The 27,447-nt window shown below is 35.6% G+C and overlaps 1 protein-coding gene across 3 annotated transcripts in view; it reads right to left on the minus strand.

The window, feature by feature from the left end:
- The window catches only part of LOC134688589 (dual specificity protein kinase TTK-like), a 35,822-nt gene that overhangs the window by 3,248 nt on the left and 5,127 nt on the right, over positions 1-27,447 (minus strand). For all 3 annotated transcript variants that reach the window (XR_010101831.1, XM_063549397.1, XM_063549398.1), the window contains exons 4-16: positions 25,981-26,054; positions 24,784-24,893; positions 23,915-24,052; positions 22,919-22,988; positions 20,634-20,792; positions 19,689-19,828; positions 16,798-17,875; positions 16,335-16,413; positions 11,703-11,786; positions 11,230-11,384; positions 7,149-7,318; positions 5,604-5,800; positions 291-467 (exon numbers count right to left, since the gene is read on the minus strand). Coding sequence is in view for 2 of the 3 variants with exons in the window: in XM_063549397.1 (XP_063405467.1) it covers positions 291-467; positions 5,604-5,800; positions 7,149-7,318; positions 11,230-11,384; positions 11,703-11,786; positions 16,335-16,413; positions 16,798-17,875; positions 19,689-19,828; positions 20,634-20,792; positions 22,919-22,988; positions 23,915-24,052; positions 24,784-24,893; positions 25,981-26,054 (2,631 nt within the window). In the remaining variant the exon portion in view is untranslated. The remainder of the gene's footprint in view (positions 1-290; positions 468-5,603; positions 5,801-7,148; positions 7,319-11,229; positions 11,385-11,702; positions 11,787-16,334; positions 16,414-16,797; positions 17,876-19,688; positions 19,829-20,633; positions 20,793-22,918; positions 22,989-23,914; positions 24,053-24,783; positions 24,894-25,980; positions 26,055-27,447) is intronic.

The following is a 27,447-nucleotide window of genomic DNA, read 5'->3' on the forward strand; positions in this document are numbered from 1 at the left end:
TGACATCTAGCAGACGTTTGTCCTCTATTTCTGGGGAGAGAACCTACTACTAACCTTTATGACATCCAGCAGACGTTTGTCCTCTATTTCTGGAGAGATAACCTACTACTAACCTCCATGACATCCAGCAGACGTTTGTCCTCTATTTCTGGAGAGATAACCTACTACTAACCTTCATGACATCCAGCAGACGTTTGTCCTCTATTTCTGGAGAGATAACCTACTACTAACCTTCATGACATCCAGCAGACGTTTGTCCTCTATTTCTGGAGAGATAACCTACTACTAACCTTCATGACATCCAGCAGACGTTTGTCCTCAATTTCTGGGAAATGAATGACATAACTGGAGTTAGTGATAGCCTGAAGTTTGGCAAACTGTCTGTTGATTCTTTGGAATGGAGTAAAACCATACACCATATTGTATAAAATACATCCAAGGGACCAGACGTCACTCTTCACACCAATCTGTAACAAAAGAATTGTATGCAGTGTCCATCTTTGATACATTGTTCTGTCTGTAAGGGAAATATTATTTATGTATTTGGAAACATAATATCTTATCCAGAGCACCTGAAATCATCCTAAGTTTTTGGTGGGGCTCGTGTTGCTTAGGCTTTAGTTTTCTATGTTATATCTTGTGTACTATTATTTGTCTGTTTGCCTTTTTTATTTTTCAATCCAAGAGTTTGGTGTCTGGTATCTTTCGCCCCTCTTTTATATACAAGGGAGATAATTTCAACGGGATCATATGGAATGGGGACCAAGTTATTCCCCTATTACTACAATGCAATTTTATCCAAGTTGAAAGGCAGATTTTTTTATTCCCTTTATAATGCTACAAACTGTTAGTTACTTTTTTCATACTAGTAGACCCCTTCCTGGTTCTGGGCGTCATGACTGGCATTTAAAAGAAAAATATTCCATTTAAAAGATTTCATTGGTGGGTACTGGACTGGTATAATGTAACTGGTGTCCTATTCCATAACAAGTGATAATATATAGATTCCAGAACTGCAACAAGTGTATTACGATATAACTCCACTTGAGACAATTCAATTTTAATATTTAAAGCATGAGGCTTAGCGAGCTTTTTAAATAATTAAAATTTATCTGTTGATAGTGGGAGATATTATGGACATAATTGTGCAAATCGTGATACAAGCATGAAATTTGGTATAAAGGTTAACTAAATGATACTTATAAAAAATCCGCTGCTGGCCAGAAAAAAATAATCATTTTTTCAAGATGGGTTAACTAAATGATACTTATAAAAAATCCGCTGCTGGCCAGAAAAAATAATCATTTTTTCAAGATGGCCACCACACATTATGAAAATGGCGTCATAACAAGTTAGCCAATATTTGTTAATCCTTTGAAAGGTGTGTTATATGTAAAACCAATTGTTAGATTTGATAAAAAGACGACTAGACAATACATTAATGAAACTTAAGGTGACTTCCGGTTTCAAAATGTCGAATAACGAGTCAAAAATTTCGATTTTTTTTTTTTACTTTCAAGCAATTTCACAAGGGATTTTAATCCTTGAAAGACGTGTGATGTATAATTCAATGTAAAATATGATTAAACGTTAAAAACAGCTCCTTAGTACGACAAAACAGCACATAACTTAAGAAAAATAGTGGTTTCCGGTTCCAAATTAGATGCAAATACATAAAATATATTTTAATCATTTTCATCAACTTAACAAGTAATAACACAAGCATGAAATACAAGCATGGAATTTGGTGTACAGGTGGACTAAACGATATTTAAAAGAAATCAGGTGCTGGCCATAAAAAAAAACCATTTTTTCAAGATGGCCACCGATCATTTTGCAAATGGCGTCATATCCAGTTATAAATCTTTGAAAGTTGTCTTATAGGAATAATCTAATGTAATGTTTTATTAAGCGTAAATAACAGTTCCTAAAGTACGGAAAAACAACACATAAATGACCAAAAAAAAAGTGATTTCCGGTTTCAAAATGGCGGCAAACTTTTTGAAAATGTAATTTTTTATAATGTTCATCAACTTAACAAGTGATATCACATTCTTTGTTAAGATTAAATGTCTAGTTTTGTTAGAAAGACAGGTTCGTTATCTTAAAATTATCGAACAGTAGCCAATAACAAAACTCGTACAAGGAAGGACAGAACGGTAGCATTTACAGTCACCAACACAACTGGATTTTTCGCCTACTCATTTCAAAAGTTCCCGACAGGAGGATGCAACTTTAACGGTAGCCGAAGAAGTCCTCGATTTTTTTCTTTAATCCAACCCTAGTGTTCATGAATTGGTACATAAATCAGGCTGACCCCAAACTTATCCTCCTCGATACGCTTTTTTGATGTGCTCCGAAAAAAACTCTTGTAGGCGGAACTACATCACAACGCCGCTGCTTCCTGGGTAAAAATTTACATCATGCCTCGTTAACAGCAAATAGTGATGTTGTTCTGTCATACATGATGCAAACAAATGCTTCTTGTATGTCCATGTATGTGTCTTTATATTTCAGCAAAGAAATAAGTACGTCCCTTACATGTTGAAATACTTCCTATGTCATCCAAACTAATCTATTCCCTTAGTGTCACATGCACTGAATGTATGAATGAAAGCAATAGTACATATGTAGCTACACGAGGACCAAACGCATTTGATATATCATGTACAGGAAGCCATCAAAAGTCTTCATTCCTGTCAAAACCTATCCACAGTTTGTTCCACCATATTTTTGAAGTGCTGCAATTCTCAATACTACTACATCTGTGTCGGTGCTACCTTAAATTACCGTCCTACAACAATTTTCATAATCAGGCCGAACATGGACAAAGATTCGTATATCTGCTTCGCCATGCTTACAAGGGGTAGCTGGAAAGTATCCTTATTAGTCTCTAGCATTTCTGTCGGCAAGACACTTGAAAAATTTCGTTTCGTTGTCATCTTCATAGAGAAAACTCCTCCAGAACCCAACTGTTGTCTTCTCACATCTAGCCTTTCAATAATTCATTTAGTAAATCTAAAACAATATCTACGCTTGAATACTTATCGATGCAAGATTTTATTTAAGGCCGTATAACACAATTGCAAAATCATCCAACATTGATTCCCTACAAGGTGGCCTGGAATTAACCATTGCTGCTCTATCAACGATAAATGCGTCAGAATTTGGATCTGCAAATTACAAAATGTTTCAAGTTTATACATCTGCACCACTTTAATACCACTGTTTAAACTGACATCCGAAGACAAAAACGGAGGAGCAGTTTGTTTTTATAGATTAAGAAATATTCCAAATCAATTTATCTACTGCGACAAAAAGATAAAGTCTAGAAAAGATATCTAAGAGTTCTAGCTTTGTTTTTTACAAAAACGTTTACAGTTTTATTTTACCGGCATAATAGGAGTTGTTCTTTTTAATCTGGTTATACGAAACCGGTTCTCCTTCGTTTTGTATTTGCTTCAAAGGATCTTCAAATTATTTGCCTTTAATCTTTTTTAAGAAACCCTTGTGTGTTCATTAAGTCGTTCATCTATTATAGAATGCCTCAAACCACTAGATCTTACAAATTCATTTGATAGTCTACTGACTTCTGGTCTAGCTACCGTCAATACGTCTAAATAGGTCTTCGGTTTAACCTATGACAACACATTGCCCTTTACAATTGCATTATTCTGTTTTTGTCTGATCAATTGTGTTATAAGAAAAATATTTACGTACAGTAAAATTATCATTTTCAAAATCAATTGCCACCTGTGGGTGACTTAAGAGAAGGGAAGCCATAACTCGGAGAAGGTCGGTCGCGATCGAGACCTAAATGAATACAGTATCATGCTTTATATGGACTGTTTGTACAAAATCTGACTAATGAAATAAGCATACTACCAAATTCACAAGAAGTTCTTATTTTATAATTGAACGCCAGGAATTGAACTGTGGTAGAGATGACTATATTTTCTTATGCCATTATATCAAATCATTGAACGTCACAGAGTCATGACATGATTATAATTTCTGTGTTTAGCTTTCTTAGGCCGATATATACCTTTCAAGCTAAAACATAGAGTTATCTGATGCGCGTGTCTAGTCCCAGGTACATTTGAACATACATAAAAGAATATGCCGTTCTAGGTGTTGCAATAATGGTTTTAGTGAGGACACATGACACATGTGTCCATCTACCTTCACGAAATATATCACCCAGAATTTTATAACAAGTCTTTTCAATGTGAAATCCACCTAACATGTCGATAAACTTATCTTCTCTATACAAATCGGGCAATTCCCACTGAATATCCATTACCAAAAGTTGTTGATCTGCCGTTACTATTGATGTTTTTTCTCGTTTTAACCACATTTTCCGTCTTACACATCAAATACCTGATCATTGCAACTGAATTGGCTTGTTTTTAAACAGTGGCATCATAGATTTTACACTTACTTGCTTTTTAGAGTAATGAGATGAACTACGATTTATACCAGTTTGCTCTGGTAGTGCATACAAATCACTCATTATGTCTATAAATAGTTTGCGCATGCGCAAAATTGTTAAATCATGTGTGTTATAACCTTGAGAAATGTTATCAAACCAAATCATAATATCATTGAAAATTCCAAATCACTAATTTTATAGTAAATAGTTAAAATATTTTTTAATGAATTTTGTTACATTTTCGCGCATGTGCAAACCCGGTTTGTGTCAAAAACTCATGTCTAGTGAATTATTCACATGTAAAGAAGGTAGCTACCAATGTTTTTGACTAAAAGAAGGTAAACGAACAGTTTTCCCGAAAAAATCAGTACTTTCAAACTGAAAAAACAGCCATTTTAGAAAACGGCGGTGGCCATCTTGAAAATATGATTTTTTTAAATGGCCAGCAGTTGTTTCTTTAAAAGTATATTATAATGATGCTTTGTGGTAATTTTCATGCTTGTATCATCATTTGCACAATTCCCTCGATTTTGCCTGCTAATATCTTCCACTATGAGAGTGACTCTCAACAGCTAAATCTGAGTGGAGAAATATCGTAATACACAAGTTACAGTCGTGGAATCTGTTTCTCTTTATATGATTTTTATCTTTCCTTTTCAAAGATTTGAAGAAAGTTGCTTACTTTTGATGTGACATCATCATGCATGGTTGCCTTTTTTCATGATGTCACAATAAGAAAATTCAGAAGAAAACAAGAAAATTTAATGTCACAAATGAATTTGAACCAATCATTTGCAGAGAAGATTTTTAACCAGAGAGGAGAAATATTTTTCTCACATCGGTCAGGGAATGTTAAAATAGCACAAAAATTTGAGAAAACAGCATAATATCTTATACAAGGGAGATAATTATAATTATGATAATATCTTATTCAACGGAGATAATAACAGCATTATAATATCTTATTCAACAGAGATGATTACAGCATTGTAATATCTAATTCGAGTGAGATAATAACAGCATTATAATATCTTATTCAACAGAGATAATTACAGCATTATAATATCTTATTCGAGTGAGATAATAACAGCATTTTAATATCTTATTCAAGGGAGATAATTACAGCATTATAATATCTTATACAAGGGAGATAGTTACAACATGATCATACCTTATACATTGGTTTCTCATCTAAACCATAATCTGCTATAGACTCTGGACTCATGTAGTTTAATGTGCCAACCTGCATTTCAGTCAGAACACTTGTTTTATCTGGTTGCACTGATTTAGCTATACCAAAGTCTATCAGTTTTAAGGCACCTCCTATTATGATGAAGTTTGATGGCTTTAAGTCTGAATGAATGATTCCTGTAAAATATAGAAATAAATATTTTACATATATTCAGACTGAGCACAATATAGCCTTATCTTGAAAATAGATATGGTCTATATCTTTTACACATGCATGTTTATCTAGGTTATTGATAAGGACTTGATCTTAAGTGATCTGGCCATTGTATAGCCATTTACATAGACTCCAAGTATTACTTGATCAAATGATATGACCATGACCCTTGACCCCTACCTTCTTTATGTAAAGCATGGACAGCCATTAAGATAGACTCCCAGTAATACTTGATCAAATGATCTGACCATGACCCTTGACCCCTACCTTCTTTATGTAAAGCATGTACAGCCATCTACATAGAGGATAAGTAATACTTGATCAAATGATCTGACCATGACCCTTGACCCATACCTTCTTTATGTAAAGCATGGACAGCCATTAACATAGACTCCCAGTAATACTTGATCAAATGATCTGACCATGACTCTTGACCCCTACCTTCTTTATGTAAAGTGTTGACAGTCATTAACATAGACTCCCAGTAATACTTGATCAAATGGTCTGACCACGACCCTTGACCTCTACCTACTTTATGTAAAGCATGGACAGCCATTAACATAGACTCCCAGTAATACTTGATAAAATGATCTGACCATGACCCTTGACCCCTACCTTCTTGATGTAAAGCATGGACAGCCATTAACATAGACTCCCAGTAATACTTGATCAAATGGTCTGACCATGACCCTTGACCCCTACCTTCTTTATGTAAAGCATAGACAGCCATTAGCATAGACTCCCAGTAATACTTGATCAAATGATCTGACCATGACCCTTGACCCCTACCTTCTTTATGTAAAGCGTGGACAGCCATTAACATAGACTCCCAGTAATACTTGATCAAATGGTCTGACCATGACCCTTGACCCCTACCTTCTTTATGCAAAGCGTGGACAGCCATTAACATAGACTCCCAGTAATACTTGATCAAATGATCTGACCATGACCCTTGACCCCTACCTTCTTTATGTAAAGCGTGGACAGCCATTAACATAGACTCCCAGTAATACTTGATCAAATGGTCTGACCATGACCCTTGACCCCTACCTTCTTTATGCAAAGCGTGGACAGCCATTAACATAGACTCCCAGTAATACTTGATCAAATGGTCTGACCATGACCCTTGACCCCTACCTTCTTTATGCAAAGCGTGGACTGCTATTAACATAGCCTCCCAGTAATACTTGATCAAATGGTCTGACCATGACCCTTGACCCCTACCTTCTTTATGTAAAGCATGGACAGCCATTAACATAGACTCTGAGTAATACTTGATCAAATGATCTGACCATGACCCTTGACCCCTACCTTCTTTATGTAAAGCGTGGACAGCCATTAACATAGACTCCCAGTAATACTTGATCAAATGGTCTGACAGCTTACAATCTTCTTTTATTTTATCTTTCAGAAACTGAGCAAAGTCACAGTTGCCATACTCCATTACTATATATAACTTGTTTTCCTCTGGTCTGTATTCACTAAAAAATAAATACTGCATAATAAGGTAAGAAATACACATAACTGAGAATAAAAGAACTTTATATAGGTACAAAGCTTAAAATATCTCTTATCATGCTTAGAAACCAACAGGAACAAAAGATTAGTTAAGTCAGACAAGAAACATGTGAATAAATTTCTACAGCTGTTTTATCAAACTAAACTTCTTCAGTTATGACACAATTGAGGTTAAAAAGACTTTAGGGGGAGACTCAAATTATAAAAGATGAAACATGTGTATTATTTGACTTGCTTGAGACATTGAATTTGATACAGATGACACTACTCTTTGACTTGATGAAGACAGATTTATTTACAGAGAGGACACATGTGTAATAATTGACTTGCCTGTGAGTATAACAGAGAGGACACATGTGTAATAATTGACTTGCCTGTGAGTATAAAAGAGAGGACACATGTGTAATAATTGACTTGCCTGTGAGTATAACAGAGAGGACACATGTGTAATAATTGACTCGCCTGTGAGTATAACAGAGAGGACACATGTGTAATAATTGACTCGCCTGTGAGTATAACAGAGAGGACACATGTGTAATAATTGACTCGCCTGTGAGTATAACAGAGAGGACACATGTGTAATAATTGACTCGCCTGTGAGTATAACAGAGAGGACACATGTGTAATAATTGACTTGCCTGTGAGTATAACAGAGAGGACACATGTGTAATAATTGACTTGCCTGTGAGTATAACAGAGAGGACACATGTGTAATAATTGACTTGCCTGTGAGTATAACAGAGAGGACACATGTGTAATAATTGACTTGCCTGTGAGTATAACAGAGAGGACACATGTGTAATAATTGACTTGCCTGTGAGTATAACAGAGAGGACACATGTGTAGTAATTGACTTTCCTGTGAGTATAACAGAGAGGACACATGTGTAATAATTGACTTGCCTGTGAGTATAACAGAGAGGACACATGTGTGTGTTTGATTTGCTCTTAGCATAGATTCAATTACACAGATGACACATGTGTAACTAGATATCATTGAGATGGGAGCCATCTCTGTGGGCCCCGCTGTCAATAACGTGGGGTAAATAAGTTGTATGGATAATCTGATATGAAGCATTATTTGAAGTTATAACATAGTCTCACGTGTGATTTTAATCTAAGATTTTAAGTTAAAACTGATAAATATTCTCAACTTACTTTCATAGTATAATAGTGATATGACTGCATGATGTGAACTCATTGTTGACTACTCTAAGGTGACTTCTGGATATATGGATTGATGTTTGAACAATATGTTTAAAGGTGCTGCCCAATTGATATTTGTCACATATTTTTAGAATTATGCCTTCAATATATTATGACCCACCAAGTATAAAGTATGAAATATTAACGGTTCTCAAGAGGTAGAGCAGACACAATTTGTTAAGAACAACAAACGGATGGACAGACCGACGGGCTACCCTTTGACCTAGGATGCATACATTATGACACATTCTCTGGTGTTGGTTAATATATATGTTACGTTGAAAATGCTTGTCAGGTATAAAGTATGAAATAATAACAGCTGTCCTCTCAAAATATAGTGTGGATCAAATTTGTTAGCGATGGACAGACCAACAGACAGACAGACCTTTGACCTAGGAAGTGGTACATACATCATGACACACCCTCTGGTGTTGGTTAAAATGGATGTCAAGTATAATAATTGAAATCATAACGGTTCTCAAGATATAGAGCGGACACAATCTTCACAACAGAACACAGGGTTGTCAACTGAAACCAAAGTTTTTTTGACGTTGACCTTTGACCTAGGAAGTTGTACATACATCATGACACGCCCTCTGGTGGTGGTTAAAATGGATGACAAGTATAAACTTTGAAATCATAACTGTTATCTAGATATGGAGCGGACACGATCTTCATCACAGGACACGGGGTTGTCAACTGAAACCAAAGTTTTTGACCTTGACCTTTGACCTAGGAAGTTTTACATACATCATGACACACCCTCTGGTGTTGGTAAAAATGGATGTCAAGTATAAACTTTGAAATCATAACGGTTCTCAAGATATAGAGCGGACACGATCTTCACCACAGAACACAGGGTTGTCAACTGAAACCAAAGTTTTTGACCTTGGCCTTTGACCTAAGAAGTTTTACATACATCATGACACACCCTCTGGTGTTGGTTAAAATGGATGTCAAGTATAAACTTTGAAATCATAACGGTTCTCAAGATATAGAGCGGACACAAAGTTAAAGTGTTACGGCAAACGGACGGACAGACGGACGGACGGACAGACGGACGGACAGACGGACGGACGGACGGACGGACAGACTGATCACTATAGGGCGACCCGCCTTAGTCGGCGGGGCCCTAATAAATGACTTGCTTTAGTGTATGACAGGCCTGGGGTAATGGTAATTTGTAATTGTAATGCATTGTAATATTACTTTTTTTGGATGTAATGCAAAGTAATTTGTAATGCACATTTTCTGCATTACAATTACATGTAATGTAATGATTACTTTAGTTAAAAATTGATGTAATGCCTCCATTACAGTACATTACTTTTCATTACAAATAGGTAAAATAGTTAAAATTGAAGAATATTGTATAATAAAAATAGAATATTAACAAAAACAAAAGAAAGTATGAAATAATTTTTTTGTCACAGTTAATTACTGTATTAAATAAATTACATCAATCTTTAAAACACACATTAAGGTAAGAAATATAAAATGGTGTCTTTGATCTTGGTTTCTGATATATGTTTAATATGATATGGGAATATTTTGGTGTTAGGTCAGTCTTTAAAAAATCTTTAAAAAAAAATTATCAAACAAAACTATATAGATCAATGAAAAAAATATGAAGATGAAAATTTCATTATTCTATATCGATACACACCTTCCATGTATTTCAATGAAATATTGAATATATCAAACAACATTTTTTGAGGTCCTGTCTGTGTTGTTATTTCACCTAATTAATATCACAATGTTTTAATTGCAATCAAATCTTCTCAACTTATGTTTGTCCTCACAGAACCCTTAGGCATTTCACAAGATAATCCTTTAATGACACATTTATTATATCCCTTTGAAATCCTTAATGATGTCTTAATGATTAAGTGATCAATGTTAGAAACAAAATTATATGATAATTTATTTATTTTTTACCACCTAAGAAACTTAAAAGTGACTTTTTCAGTTTCATGCCTCCTACTACTCAATCAAAGGGTATAGACACAGGTAAGGTGCAGTACATGATGTTAACATCTACTTGTCTAAGCCATGTGAAAAAATTTCAATCAATGCACTGGAATAATGGAGGTCAAATTCAGTGTGCCTTTCTTCTTTGGTTAATACAGCTATCAAGTATTTAGCCATTCCCCACACACAAGCTCCTGTAGAAAGGCTTTTAAGTATTGCTGGAAAGGTGTACAGAACTGATCGCTGTTCTCTTAATGGCATCACATTTAAACCACTTATGATGATAAAGTGCAATGGACATATTAATTAACCAGTATTTGAAGTCTATGTCCCTAACACTGTATACAATGTACATATACCTCTGTTTTTGAAATGGTTTTTGTTTTTATATTGAAAAAGTAATGTGTAATGTAATGCATTACACAGGCAAAGTAATTGTAATGTAATGGATTACATGTAAGAAAAAATGTAATTGTAATTGTAATTGTAATGGAAGAATCACAAAGTAATTGTAATGTAATGCATTACATTGCAATGTAATGGCCCCAGGCCTGGTGTATGACATGTGTATTGTTTGATTTGCTATTTACATGGATTTGTTTTCAGAGAGGTCTCATGTATATTGTTTGAATTGCTTGAGACAGTGAATTTGATTATAGGGAAGACACATGTATTGTAAGTCTCAACATTTTACTTACTAATCATAGAGTTTGATTACTTTTGGACAATACTGTAACTGTAGCAGTAATTTGACTTCATTTTTGTAACCATTGACTATTTCTTCATTGGCATCATTTAGGTTGACTACTTTGAGTGCTTTAGATGGAGGCTTGGAATCATGTACATGGTACACCTGCAAAAGTATGATAAACAATTTATAAAAAGTCAATCTTTACTATTGTAAGGACCAGTGACACTCTGTACACTACTGTTTGCAGTTCTCTTAAGTGTACACCATAAATCATACAAAAAATACTTTTAAGTATTCCTTATAGCAACTGAATAAATGACCATATAATGAAAACTTTAAGGAAGGACAATTAGGTAAAGGTCATATGGACAGGTACATTCTATGAACCTTACTTTAACTGACTTTTCACAGCATGAAAAAACAAACATATGATAGCATTCCTTCAACAAGCTTTCTCAAACCTATTTTAAATATTTTTACCTTACTAGAGCCACCTTTCCCAAGTAAATCCAGTATCATGTAGACTACGTTGTTTACTGTGAAAGTTTCTACATCCTGCATAACCTGAAAATTAAAAATAATAGATCATGTTGTTAAGTCAGTCTTGATTTGACAATCTACTAACGTGTTAATTGGTGGACTTCTGGTTGAAGTACTGTATATCAGTAGCTTCAAATCTTCATATAAATTTATCCTCCTTTCATTTAATAAATATTCTTTCTTTTATAATATTGTTTAAACATTATAAAATAATCAGCATGTAACCATTTCAATTCAGCAGATGATTTTTGGACGATTTAATACTAAAACATTTATGTGACGGTTCAACAGTTGTCTGGCAATACTTGACTTGGTACATCTTACATTCAACTTAAACATATGCTCAACCTATTTCTTCAAATAAATCTAATTAGATTTTGGATATATTCTGATTCCAAGGTCTTGCTACTAAATTGAACTTGACCTGTATTTTATGGTTACAGACTTGAATATTAGGGGACCTTAATACTTACACTTGGTGTACAGGGTATTGATGTCTGCTGCACAGCACTTGGAGTGGCACAGACTTGAAGATTAGGGGACCTTAATACTTACACTTGGTGTACAGGGTATTGATGTCTGCTGCACAGCACTTGGAGTGGCACAGACTTGTAGATTAGAGGACCTTAATACTTACACTTGGTGTACAGGGTATTGATGTCTGCTGCACAGCACTTGGAGTGAAACAGACTTGTAGAGAAGAGGACCTTAATACTTACACTTGGTGTACAGGGTATTGATGTCTGCTGCACGGCACTTGGAGTGGCACAGACTTGTAGATTAGAGGACCTTAATGCTTACACTTGGTGTACAGGGTATTGATGTCTGCTGCACAGCACTTGGAGTGGCACAGACTTGTAGATTAGAGGACCTTAATACTTACACTTGGTGTACAGGGTATTGATGTCTGCTGCACAGCACTTGGAGTGGCACAGACTTGTAGATTAGGGGACCTTAATACTTGCACTTGGTGTACAGGGTATTGATGTCTGCTGCACAGCACTTGGAGTGGCACAGACTTGTAGATTAGGGGACCTTAATACTTACACTTGGTGTACAGGGTATTGATGTCTGCTGCACAGCACTTGGAGTGGCACAGACTTGTAGATTAGAGGACCTTAATACTTACACTTGGTGTACAGGGTATTGATGTCTGCTGCACAGCACTTGGAGTGGCACAGACTTGTAGATTAGAGGACCTTAATACTTACACTTTGTGTACAGGGTATTGATGTCTGCTGCACAGCACTTGGAGTGGCACAGACTTGTAGATTAGAGGACCTTAATACTTACACTTGGTGTACAGGGTATTGATGTCTGCTGCACAGCACTTGGGTGGCACAGACTTGTAGATTAGAGGACCTTAATACTTACACTTGGTGTACAGGGTATTGATGTCTGCTGCACGGCACTTGGAGTGGCACAGACTTGTAGATTAGAGGACCTTAATACTTACACTTGGTGTACATGGTATTGATGTCTGCTGCACAGCACTTGGAGTAGCACAGACTTGTAGATTAGAGGACCTTAATACTTACACTTGGTGTACAGGGTATTGATGTTTGCTGCACGGCACTTGGAGTTGCACAGACTTGTAGACTAGAGGACCTTAATACTTACACTTGGTGTACAGGGTATTGATGTCTGCTGCACGGCACATGAAGTGGCACAGACTTGTAGATTAGAGGACCTTAATACTTACACTTAGTGTACAGGGTATTGATGTTTGCTGCACGGCACTTGGAGTGGCTCAAACTTGTAGATTAGAGAACCTTAATACTTACACTTAGTGTACAGGGTATTGATGTCTGCTGCACGGCACATGAAGTGGCACAGACTTGTAGATTAGAGGACTTTAATACTTACACTTGGTGTACAGGGTATTGATGTCTGCTACACGGCACTTGGAGTGGCACAGACTTGTAGATTAGAGGACCTTAATACTTACACTTGGTGTACAGGGTATTGATGTCTGCTGCACGGCACTTGGAGTGGCTCAAACTTGTAGATTAGAGGACCTTAATACTTATACTTGGTGTACAGGGTATTGATGTCTGCTGCACAGCACTTGGAGTAGCACAGACTTGTAGATTAGAGGACCTTAATACTTACACTTGGTGTACAGGGTATTGATGTTTGCTGCACGGCACTTGGAGTTGCACAGACTTGTAGACTAGAGGACCTTAATACTTACACTTGGTGTACAGGGTATTGATGTCTGCTGCACGGCACATGAAGTGGCACAGACTTGTAGATTAGAGGACCTTAATACTTACACTTAGTGTACAGGGTATTGATGTTTGCTGCACGGCACTTGGAGTGGCTCAAACTTGTAGATTAGAGAACCTTAATACTTACACTTAGTGTACAGGGTATTGATGTCTGCTGCACGGCACATGAAGTGGCACAGACTTGTAGATTAGAGGACTTTAATACTTACACTTGGTGTACAGGGTATTGATGTCTGCTACACGGCACTTGGAGTGGCACAGACTTGTAGATTAGAGGACCTTAATACTTACACTTGGTGTACAGGGTATTGATGTCTGCTGCACGGCACTTGGAGTGGCTCAAACTTGTAGATTAGAGGACCTTAATACTTATACTTGGTGTACAGGGTATTGATGTCTGCTGCACAGCACTTGGAGTGAAACAGACTTGTAGATTAGAGGACCTTAATACTTACACTTGGTGTACAGGGTATTGATGTCTGCTGCACAGCACTTGGAGTGAAACAGACTTGTAGATTAGAGGACCTTAATACTTACACTTGGTGTACAGGGTATTGATGTCTGCTGCACAGCACTTGGAGTGAAACAGACTTGTAGATTAGAGGACCTTAATACTTACACTTGGTGTACAGGGTATTGATGTCTGCTGCACAGCACTTGGAGTAGCACAGACTTGTAGATTAGAGGACCTTAATACTTACACTTGGTGTACAGGGTATTGATGTTTGCTGCACGGCACTTGGAGTTGCACAGACTTGTAGACTAGAGGACCTTAATACTTACACTTGGTGTACAGGGTATTGATGTCTGCTGCACGGCACATGAAGTGGCACAGACTTGTAGATTAGAGGACCTTAATACTTACACTTAGTGTACAGGGTATTGATGTTTGCTGCACGGCACTTGGAGTGGCTCAAACTTGTAGATTAGAGAACCTTAATACTTACACTTAGTGTACAGGGTATTGATGTCTGCTGCACGGCACATGAAGTGGCACAGACTTGTAGATTAGAGGACCTTAATACTTACACTTGGTGTACAGGGTATTGATGTCTGCTACACGGCACTTGGAGTGGCACAGACTTGTAGATTAGAGGACCTTAATACTTACACTTGGTGTACAGGGTATTGATGTCTGCTGCACGGCACTTGGAGTGGCTCAAACTTGTAGATTAGAGGACCTTAATACTTATACTTGGTGTACAGGGTATTGATGTCTGCTGCACGGCACTTGGAGTGGCACAGACTTGTAGATTAGAGGACCTTAATACTTACACTTAGTGTACAGGGTATTGATGTCTGCTGCACGGCACATGAAGTGGCACAGACTTGTAGATTAGAGGACCTTAATACTTACACTTGGTGTACAGGTTATTGATGTCTGCTGTACGGCACTTGGAGTGGCACAGACTTGTAGATTAGAGGACCTTAATACTTACACTTGGTGTACAGGGTATTGATGTCTGCTGCATGGCACTTGCAGTGGCACAGACTTGTAGACTAGAGGACCTTAATACTTACACTTGGTGTACAGGTTATTGATGTCTGCTGTACGGCACTTGGAGTGAAACAGACTTGTAGACTAGAGGACCTTAATACTTACACTTGGTGTACAGGGTATTGATGTCTGCTGCACAGCACTCGGAGTGAAACAGACTTGTAGACTAGAGGACCTTAATACTTACACTTGGTGTACAGGGTATTGATGTCTGCTGCACGGCACTTGGAGTGAAACAGACTTGTAGATAAGAGGACCTTAATACTTACACTTGGTGTACAGGGTATTGATGTCTGCTGCACAGCACTTGGAGTGAAACAGACTTGTAGATAAGAGGACCTTAATACTTACACTTGGTGTACAGGGTATTGATGTCTGCTGCACGGCACTTGGAGTGAAACAGACTTGTAGATTAGAGGACCTTAATACTTACACTTGGTGTACAGGGTATTGATGTCTGCTGCACGGCACTTGGAGTGAAACAGACTTGTAGATAAGAGGACCTTAATACTTACACTTGGTGTACAGGGTATTGATGTCTGCTGCACAGCACTTGGAGTGGCACAGACTTGTAGATTAGAGGACCTTAATACTTACACTTGGTGTACAGGGTATTGATGTCTGCTGCACAGCACTTGGAGTGAAACAGACTTGTAGATAAGAGGACCTTAATACTTACACTTGGTGTACAGGGTATTGATGTCTGCTGCACAGCACTTGGAGTGAAAAAGACTTGTAGATAAGAGGACCTTAATACTTACACTTGGTGTACAGGGTATTGATGTCTGCTGCACAGCACTTGGAGTGGCACAGACTTGTAGATTAGAGGACCTTAATACTTACACTTGGTGTACAGGGTATTGATGTCTGCTGCACAGCACTTGGTGTGGCACAAACTGGTACATTAGACAGCCTATCAGACCTGAAAAATGCGTGTATAAAGTTTGACTGTGTTTAGATAATTCAATAAGATATGTACTCATGTAAAAAAAAAGACTGATTTAACTAGTTTAAATTAGAGAGTCAAAACATACATCTGAAGTTATTACCATTTTATTCTTGCTAAGCTTTGTAAGGTTAAAATAAATCTGGATGAGTATGGTTATGTGATTAAATAAGTAAGATAAACTTGTCAGTGGTTTCAGAGAAGATTTTTGTACAATTCTACCAGTTTACAGTGCAGATCTTGGTCTATGATATGCAACAGTTAAAAAATAAAAATTATTTTTTTATGCTTTTTCCCCAGTTTTAAATATTTATGCATGTCGTTGAAAATACTTTAATGATGTATCATATCAGTACTTACATAACATGTTTACTAGGTGTAGGTTCAATAGATCTATTACATGTAGGTGTAGGTAATTCAGGAACTCTTCTGTTAGGATTGACTTTGGCTGACACCTGGATTGGTGTAACCACTTTAAGAGCACCCCTGTTGGGTGTAGGATTAGAGGACACTTGGTTTGGAGTGACCACTCTAGGAGCACCTCCACTGGTTGTAGGATTGCCTGATTCTTGGTCTGGTGAAACCACTATAGGACCACCTCTGCTGAGTGTAGGAAAGTCTGACATTTGGTTTGGTGTAACAACTCTAGAGGCACCCCTGCTGGGTGTTGGATTGGCACAAACTTGGTTAGATGACACCAAATTAGATTTAGTGTTAGGTAACACTTGACTTTTCATAATCTGTGGTCGTCCATTTGGTTGTAACAATGAAACATTGTCAGACTTTGTGGGTTCCTTCAATGATTTGTCAGACTGAAAGCATGATACATCTTTTATTGATTCTTCCATAACTACATCTGATTGGATGTTGTATAGATTACAGGTCAGACGATCGTTTTGTTTGACTGACTGAATACCTATACCATTAGACTTTTTATCTGACAAGTCACAAGTTTGTCTATCTTTCATTGACTCAATTCCAGATATATCACATGATGGGGTGTCTTTCTGTTTTCCTAACAGATTATTTGTGTGGTTCTTGGATTGCTTTCCTGACAAGTCACAAATCTGTCGTTGAGAAAGAATTCCTGACAAGTCACATTGTTGCCGTTGGGGATGAATTCCAGACATGTCTAAAATCTGTTTTTGAGGATGAATTTCTGACAAGTCAAATGCTTGTTTCTGAGGATAAATTCCTGACAAGTCAAATGCTTGTTTTTGAGGATGAATTCCTGACAAGTCAAACGCTTGTTTCTGAGGATAAATTCCTGACAAGTCAAATGCTTGTTTTTGAGGATGAATTCCTGACAAGTCAAATTCTTGTTTTCCAGAATGAAAAAGTTTATTTTCAAACTGGTTGCCTGTTTCCAGTGGAATGGTTGTCTCCATCATGGACTGGTAACCACTACTTTGTGCAGTGGTCATTGAAACAAAGGTTGCTGAAATAAAAAAGAGTGTACTAGTTGAAATTTCTAGGCAGATGTAATGATTATGATGATTCTATATTGAGTCGTTAAGATACACGTTTAATACAAGCATATTAACTTTAATAACTTAACATTGATCAATGAATCATGAAAATAAGGTCAAGATCAGATAAAACCTGCCAGATAGACATATTCACATAACAATCAATAGTTACACCTAATATAGTTGACCTATTGCTTTTATTATCTGAGATAAGAACTTGATAAAAAAATCTGGACCTTTTATCGCTGAACCACAAAATAAGGACGAAGTCAGCTGCATCTTTTCTGAAAGGCATGGATTTCTTGCAGGAATCCTTTATATCAAATATCTTACTACTCATAGCTTGTGGGGAAATTCTTGTTCATAGAAAAGTAAAAAAAAATCATGTTTTTGGTGAATAGTTTTCTCATTGGCATTCATACCACATCTCCTTAATTTATATTACCTGTAAATCTAGTATGGTATTTTGCTTACAACTAGCCTGAGGCTTTAGAAGGGGTATTTGACTTGCAACTAGCCTGAGGCTCTAGTGGGGGTATTTGACTTGCAACTAGCCTGAGGCTTAAGTAGGGGTATTTGACTTGCAACTAGTCTGAGGCTTTAGTAGGGGTATTTGACTTGCAACTAGCCTGAGGCTCTAGTGGGGGCATTTGACTTGCAACTAGCCTGAGGCTCTAGTGGGGGTATTTGACTTTCAACTAGCCTGAGGCTCTAGTGGGGGCATTTGACTTGCAACTAGCCTGAGGCTCTAGTGGGGGCATTTGACTTGCAACTAGCCTGAGGCTTTAGTGGGGGTATTTGACTTGCAACTAGCCTGAGGCTCTAGTGGGGGCATTTGACTTGCAACTAGCCTGAGGCTCTAGTTGGGGTATTTGACTTGCAACTAGCCTGAGGCTTTAGTTGGGGCATTTGACTTGCAACTAGCCTGAGGCTTCAGTAGGGGTATTTGACTTACAACTAGCCTGCGGTTCTAGTGGGTATTTTACTAACAACTAACCTGAGGTTCTAATGAGTTAATTTATTTACAGTTAATCTGAGGCTCTAATGGGGTAATTTATTTACAGATAGCCTGAGGCTCTAAAGGGGTCATTTACTTACAACTAGCCTGAGGTTCTAATGAGGTAATTTAGTTACAATTAGCCTGAGCCTTTGGCAAGGTATTTAACTTACAACTAGCCGGCGGCTCTTTTTTTTTTTTAATTTTTAAGAACTTAGCCTAATCCTTTAGCAAGGTATTTTATTTACAACTAGCCTGAGGCTTTCCCAAGGTATTTTACTTACAACTAGCCTGAGGCTTTAGCAAGGTATTTTATTTACAACTAGCCAGAGCCTTTAGCAAGGTATTTACTTACAACTAGCCAGAGCCTTTAGCAAGGTATTTTACTTACAACTAGCCCGAGTTTCTTATGAGGTTTTTTACTTATAACTAGCCTGAGTTTCTTATGAGGTTTTTTACTTACAACTAGCCCGAGTTTCTTATGAGGTTTTTTACTTACAACTAGCCTGAGTTTCTTATGAGGTTTTCTTATTACAACTAGCCTGAGTTTCTTATGAGGTTTTTTACTTACAACTAGCCTGAGTTTCTTATGAGGTTTTCTACTTACAACTAGCCTGAGTTTCTTATGAGGTTTTTTACTTACAACTAGCCTGAGTTTCTTATGAGGTTTTTTACTTACAACTAGCCTGAGTTTCTTATGAGGTTTTACTTACAACTAGCCTGAGTTTCTTATGAGGTTTTTTACTTACAACTAGCCTGAGTTTCTTATGAGGTTTTTTACTTACAACTAGCCTGAGGTTCTAGTGGAGTAAAACCAGCCATAGTATCCATATCTTCTACCCCCTCTTCATCCTCTTCTTCCTCAGCTGTTGTTGTGAAGGGTAAATTAAGTTTCCGTACTCTCTGTGGTACACCTATGTCTTTCCTGTGACAACAATAATAGAATTAAGAGATAACTGTATTGTATCTGAAGATTTGATGACGTCCATTAAGAGTTTTACTGTCACAAATTGTGTTTACCTGGTGACATGTAGCTGAGACAAATATAAAATAGATGTTGTCTCTTTGACACATTCCCCATTTCCATTCTCAATTTCATTTGCAACAAAAAAAACACAGACGGACATCTGCAAAGCTTTAACTACATATTATAGCAAACAATTATATTAAGCATGAAAGCTTTCTGTCATATCTTTTCAGAGAAGTTTTTTTTTAATTCTCGAAATACATTTATACATGCAAAACAAGTCATAGTCCCATGACTTCTAAAACAAGAATGTGTCCACAGTACACGGATGCCCCACTCGCACTATCATTTTCTATGTTTAGTGAACTGTGAAATTGGAATAAATTCTCTAATTTGGCATTAAAATTAGAATGATCTTATCAAAGGGAACATGTATAATAAGTTTCAAGTTGATTGGACTTCTACTTTATCAAAAACTACCTTGACCAAAAACTTTAGCCTGAAGCGGGACAGATGGATGAAGGAACAGACGGACGGACGGACGAACAGACGCACAGACCAGAAAACATAATGCCCCTCTACTATCGTAGGTGGGGCATAAAAATAGTCTAATTAAAAAAGGAGGTACAAAATTAATGGCATACAATCATCATACCAAGTATGAGAGTTTTGTATAAAAAGGTCTAAGAGGAGTTGTGTTCTCAAGATTAACTATACTTAAATAAAAGAACGTGTCCAAAGGACATATAGTGGTAGACCCTACCTTTTCCACTGGAGATTTCTCATTTCTGGTGTACTACTATAGCTTCTCATGGCAGGTCTACAGGAATTGGCCCGAACTGTTACATATTTCTCTTTATGAGATTCCATCATAACTGGTGCAGTCTCCATTTCATCTGGTCCAATATGTTCTTGTAAATTTCTAAATATAAAAAAGAAGATGTGGTATAAATGCCAATGAGACAACTCTCCACATGACCCCAAATGACATTGATATTAACAATTATAGGTCACTGTACAGATCTCACATCACAATCAGACTTTGTAGCTTAACATTTATAAATAAAACTCAGAAATATCATATCAAGCTACTAAGCTATACTATATCATTGTGTTTTGTAGTATCACAAGTTTATCTTTTTTTTTAAAGGAAAATGTTACAATACATATTAAAGGTAAACAAATAAGAATCTTAAACTAGCAGATATCTGTTTTCCAGAAGTAAGTCAAGGTCATGTATCTGTGACAGAGAAGTAAGTCAAGGTCATGTATCTGTGACAGAGAAGTAAGTCAAGGTCATGTATCTGTGACAGAGAAGTAAGTCAAGGTCATGTATCTGTGACAGAGAAGTAAGTCAAGGTCATTTTTACGTATATGATTTATTAGTATTTTACATTTTATTATATGACAGATATTAGACTCGATTACTGTAAACCAACTTATTTTCGCGGATACTTTATTTTGCGTTTTACACTTTCTTGACCACTTCGCGGCTATTTAATTTTGAGATTTTCTGATCTACTTGATGAAGTTTAATAAGGAAAGATCCAAGGTTTACATATTCGCGACGATTTATATTCGCGTTATTTTTCTGCTCGCGAAAGTCTCGAAAATAAATCGCTCGCGAAAATAAGTTGGTTTACAGTACTTCACTCTGATTATTTGATCTTTTGGTTTATAGTCTATTATCTTTTCACACTTTAAATGTATGAAAGTTCTAGTCAGTCATACTTCATTGAGCATAGTTGTATCTACCTGTCCAACTCATTAGTCAATTAATTGTCACACCTTGTTTACCTTTATGGTCAGTTCTAATTGGTCATTCTGGACACACCTCAGATTTTGGAAAAGAAGTAATGGTGGTTAACTCTTGAAAATTTGAGACATACATATCTAATATATACTTCATATTTAAACCGTATATAGTGATAAAACTTATATAGAGACATTATATTTAGTGCTCGTGATTACTCACTGAAGTTTCCAAACTTTGGAACAACTGTAGTTATAGGAAATTATATTCTTTATATCTGGTAAGTAGATTGTATATTCTTTGTGGTGTATGAAAGGCGTATGCAGTGCATGCTATACAATTCTGCCTGTTTATAGGCAAGTTTGCCCATAGACCTTAGATATGATAGGAGTAAGATAGTTGATGTATTAATCTGAGAATATATGATTTGAATCTGTAGTTTGAATGTAGAAAGGGAGATTTACGAATGATTTTGAAAGTGACCTTGACCTTTCAGTTATGGATCTATGACGTCACATTGACAATTGCATTCATATTGTCATATATGGTTATTCTGTGTAATAGCTTGATTTTATTATATCAGTCTTTAATATGTTGTATTTTATATAAAAGATCACTTTTTTCTAGATCCTAGTATTTACTACTGTGTATTATTTTCAGGACACATAGATTATGATGTCCCTGTAACATACTGGTTGTACTGTAGATGTTAGATTTATAACCTGGTTCCACAGATTGGTAAGGGTCATATTATACTATATTTTACCTACATAGATATTACGCATTACAGTAGTGCATATGAACTTAATAGAATACTATAGTGAACTGATTATAACGTTTGGATGTTAAAGGTTTTATGAATGACACTCGTTTATGAAGTACGATACATTCGACTTGTTTATAATACGCTTGGTTGATTATAATGATATACTATTTGATACGACTTATCAAAAGTATGCATTTAGAAAGATATAATTGCAAGTGTATTGCATATTGTGAATGTCACCGCATTCTTGATAATCAGTATAGTTTATTGCAAATGGAATAGAATATTATATACGATCTTGTAACATTGTTATTTTGCCAGTATAATATTTATATGTTTATAGTATAAGACTTTAATAAGACTGTGATATTGAAAAATGTAATAACTATATGCTATTGTTATTGCAGGGTTTTTTATTCCCTATGTTTTTACTTAATAAAGTGATGTCAAAGAACCCTAGACTTGTTGTTTATGGAAACCCTGTAAAACACGACTATCACATATCAATAATATTAACATTAATTCCTACCCTTCAGGAGCACCACCATGGAAGATGTTTTGACTATCATCAGACAGGTTGACTTTACTTTGGCTAGAACCTACAAAAATATAAAATTGTTGATCATCAGTTTGTTGTAAGGTAAGATGTGACGACTTAATGATAATGTAGTGTAGAGATAATGACATATAGTATTCTGCTTACAGACAACCTATTGGATGTTAGTTCACTCAGCACATTGCTTACTTAAATTCAGAATCTATGACATAAAAAGTTGTTAAGTTTCGTAAAAAAATATTTCACAGATACAGAAAATTGTATCAACCGATCAAGTTTTTGTAGGAGTAGTTTATTTATATTGCAGCATTGATCAAACCCAAACACATGGACTTCATCAGATATAGCTAACCATAATTATTGGTATTTAGTAGGACCTGCATTATAGAATTTACTGAAAGATTTCCCTATAAAAGTATACCCTATATCTTAAAAAAGTATACCCTATATCTTAAATGTTAGTTTTAACAAATTTTACTCTGTGATAAATTATCTATTTTTGCATAGACATGAATGGTGATTATTTAGAAACTAATAAAAGAAACAACTTGTAAGTGTGAAACCATATAAATATATATATATATATAATTTACAGTCCATATAAATAATATAAATAACAGCAACCTTGTCAGTATAGAACCTCAGTAATATAAATAATGGCAACCTTGTCAGTATAGAACCTCAGTAATATAAATAATGGCAACCTTGTCAGTATAGAACCTCAGTAATATAAATAATGACAACCTGCAACCTTGTCAGTATAGAACCTCAGTAATATAAATAATGGCAACCTTGTCAGTATAAGTTTGTTAACTATGGAATTATTGTTCTGTTTAAGAGTGTCCATTGGCCAGTTGTCAATAATTTGCAGCCACACCTTTGTTAATTTCAATAATTTTAGAATAAATTTGAGGTTTTGCAGACAATGCAACTTGAGCCTCTACTTAACATGTTGGTGACTATACATACTGTATCTTCTATGCCTTGGTGAGAGTAAAACAGTTTCTCCAGCATCTAGTTTCTTTAGAGCCTCAACCAAAAGTTCTGTAGGTTCAAATTTAAACAATCTAGCTTTGTTCAGAATATTTCTGGCTTTACTAATGTTTCCTACAAAACAAAGAAAAATATAAATTTACAAAAAATAAATGGTTGATGGCATTGCATTTTAAAAATCTAACTGAAAATTGAAAATTTTCCTTTATTTGCTTAAATTCATTTAAATAAATTGTCAAGAGACACCTACCTGAACAAAATATGAAAAAAACTTTCATCAAATATTCAAAATAAAATGACTTAGAATATTTGCCATGTATACATTCAATGTTATATACAGACCATTGCTCTGTTGAGTTGTTGTTCAACAAACCTATCCCCTTTTAACCATATATGCATCCATAAAAACAGGCACTGATGCACCTGCTCAACAAGTGATTTTTTTAAAACTAATTATGACTTTAATATGCACATAATACAGTAACTCTTTATGTTGCTTAACATTTTTGCAATATACATGTTAAAGCTAGCACATTTTGGTATTTAGGTTACAGTCAAAATTGCATAAAACAGTTAAACAAATCAACTTTTAGAGAACAAATAATTTATCATGCTCATCATTTTTGCAGTTTACACTTTTACTGTAGCTACTGTAGTTTATAACAGGGAAAGTTGTGTAATATGTATATTTCAGGGGAAATAACTTCAAAACTCAAATATTTTTCTACTTGAAAATTGAAAAGGTTTTTACAATGGACACAAAATGATTGCACAAGCTCTATGGGCCAGTCAAATTTAAATGCCTATTTTATAATATTCTTTAAACAAAACATTGCAATGTTTACCCTCTTTGACCTCTAGCTCTGCTGCAGCAATATGAACTATGGCATATCTTTTGACGATGTTTCTGGCTTCTGTTAGCAGCTGAATGGCATCTTCCAATAGTAACTGTTCACTGGAAATAAATCAAGTATCAAAATAGGCTTTTGTTTCTGGAAATAAGTTTTCTTGACTAAACAAAGTACTATGGCAGTTAACATTCACTTTATTTAGCTATACCACGGTAAGAAATTGCTGTTTTAAAAACTCTCAAACAAAACAGCTATTGTTATTTTCCATAATTTCATCTTTGAAGAAAACCATTCCCCACATAAATTTGAATTCTAAGAAAAATTAAAGTCAGGTCAAGGAAAAGACAACACCTCTCAAACAGAATATCAGAGAATACAAAATAAAAGCTTTAAGGGGGCTCCTGGGCATAAATCATTTTTTTTTCTTATATAGGATTTGGCTATATCTTTTTATAAATAAACTTTATCATATACTTAATAGAAAAATGAAATAAAAAAAATGGGGTCACCGTTCATTTAAGCTCACAATCTGCCTCCAGAAGAAGCATACAATTTTGTTATTGTCCTTTTTTTCTGTTGAACTAATAGGCGAAATTGAGGTAATTTCAAAATAAAAAAATAACCTTATATAAGAAATCGCTTAATTTTACAATAATTTAGTTTATGAACAGCTTATTTGAAAACAATAATAAAAAAAATATAGGTCACCGATGAGTGAAAAAAGATATTTCAAATTTAATGACAAAAAATGGCATTTTTGCACCAAAGGGAGATAATTTAGAGCTTTTTCAATGATACAAACATTTTTTAAAAAGTAATCTGGGGTCAAACTGAATCGATTATTTTGGTTAATTTTTGTACCATATCATAAAGTAATAATTATAGTGTAATAAATAAAATTTGTAATGAAAAAATAAAGGTTTAATTTTTTGTTGAAATTTTTGTACCCAAGAGCCACCTTAAGTTAATATTTTACTATAAGTACATGTTGTGACTATAGTTTTGATGTGCCCAAACCCCTACAAGAAATGGAGAAATTAATGTTGATCATGATTTTAAGGACAAAACAAATTTGTTCAAAGCTGCATTTGCATTAACCAATCTCACATAAGTACTGTATGGTATCTTTGTGCTACATTTGTATCTCCACAATCTTACAAAATTATAACAATGATCTATGTGTAATATTACCTTTTGACCTCAGCAAAGTCTATAAATAGATGAGCAAATGCTTCATTGTCTTTGTTTTCTTTTCCATCAATAGCCTGTAAATAAAGATGGAGAGATATCAATAATGATGGTGTGATTTTTAAGAGATAAATGTAGTGTGATATCTAATATATCAATAAAGATAGTGTGACCTATGAGATATAAATAATTATGGTCTGACATCTGAGTGCTATACTGTAGTGTGATTTCTGAGATTTAAAGATTGTGTGCTCTCAGATCTAAATAAATATGGTGTGACTTCTGAGAGATATAGTGTGAATTCCCAGATTTAAAGATTGTGTGCTCTCTGATTTATATATAAACATGATAAAGATTGTGTGATCTCTAAGATATAAATAAATTTGGTGTGACATCTAAATGATATAGTGTGACCTCTGAATTTAAAGATAGTGTGCTCTCAGATCTAAATTAAGATTGTGTAACATATTAGACATAAATAAAAATAGTATGATCTCAAATATACATGGCTACATGTATAGTGTGTTTCTAATATATAAATACTGATAGTGTTATTTCAGATATACATAACTATGGTGTGATCTCTGAGATATAAAAAAAGAAAGTGTGATCTCAGATATATACATATAGCTCTAGCATTATCTCAAAGCTTTTTAATACCCTGTGAGTGTTCTGGTTGAAAATAGACAGGCACTTTAATACCCTGAAAGCTTTCTTGTAGAGAACTGACAGGCCCTAACCCTGAAAAAGTGTATAGATCTGACAGCTACTAACCCTGAAAAAGTGTATAGATCTGACAGCTACTAACCCTGACAGTATGTGTATAGATCTGACAGGCCCTAACCCTGAAAAAGTGTATAGATCTGACAGCTACTAACCCTGACAGTATGTGTGTAGATCTGACAGCCACTAACCCTGACAGTATGTGTAGAGAACTGACAGGCCCTAACCCGGAAAAAGTGTATAGATCTGACAGCTACTAACCCTGACAGTATGTGTATAGATCTGACAGGCCCTAACCCTGAAAAAGTGTATAGATCTGACAGCTACTAACCCTGACAGTATGTGTATAGATCTGACAGCCACTAACCCTGACAGCTGACAGGCCCTAACCCGGAAAAAGTGTATAGATCTGACAGCTACTAACCCTGAAAAAGTGTATAGATCTGACAGCTACTAACCCTGAAAAAGTGTATAGATCTGACAGCTACTAACCCTGACAGTATGTGTATAGATCTGACAGGCCCTAACCCTGAAAAAGTGTATAGATCTGACAGCTACTAACCCTGACAGTATGTGTATAGATCTGACAGCCACTAACCCTGACAGTATGTGTAGAGAACTGACAGGCCCTAACCCGGAAAAAGTGTATAGATCTGACAGCTACTAACCCTGACAGTATGTGTATAGATCTGACAGGCCCTAACCCTGAAAAAGTGTATAGATCTGACAGCTACTAACCCTGACAGT

The sequence above is a fragment of the Mytilus trossulus genome, chromosome 10 (assembly GCF_036588685.1).
Source record: "Mytilus trossulus isolate FHL-02 chromosome 10, PNRI_Mtr1.1.1.hap1, whole genome shotgun sequence".
In the NCBI taxonomy this organism is placed as follows: domain Eukaryota; kingdom Metazoa; phylum Mollusca; class Bivalvia; order Mytilida; family Mytilidae; genus Mytilus; species Mytilus trossulus.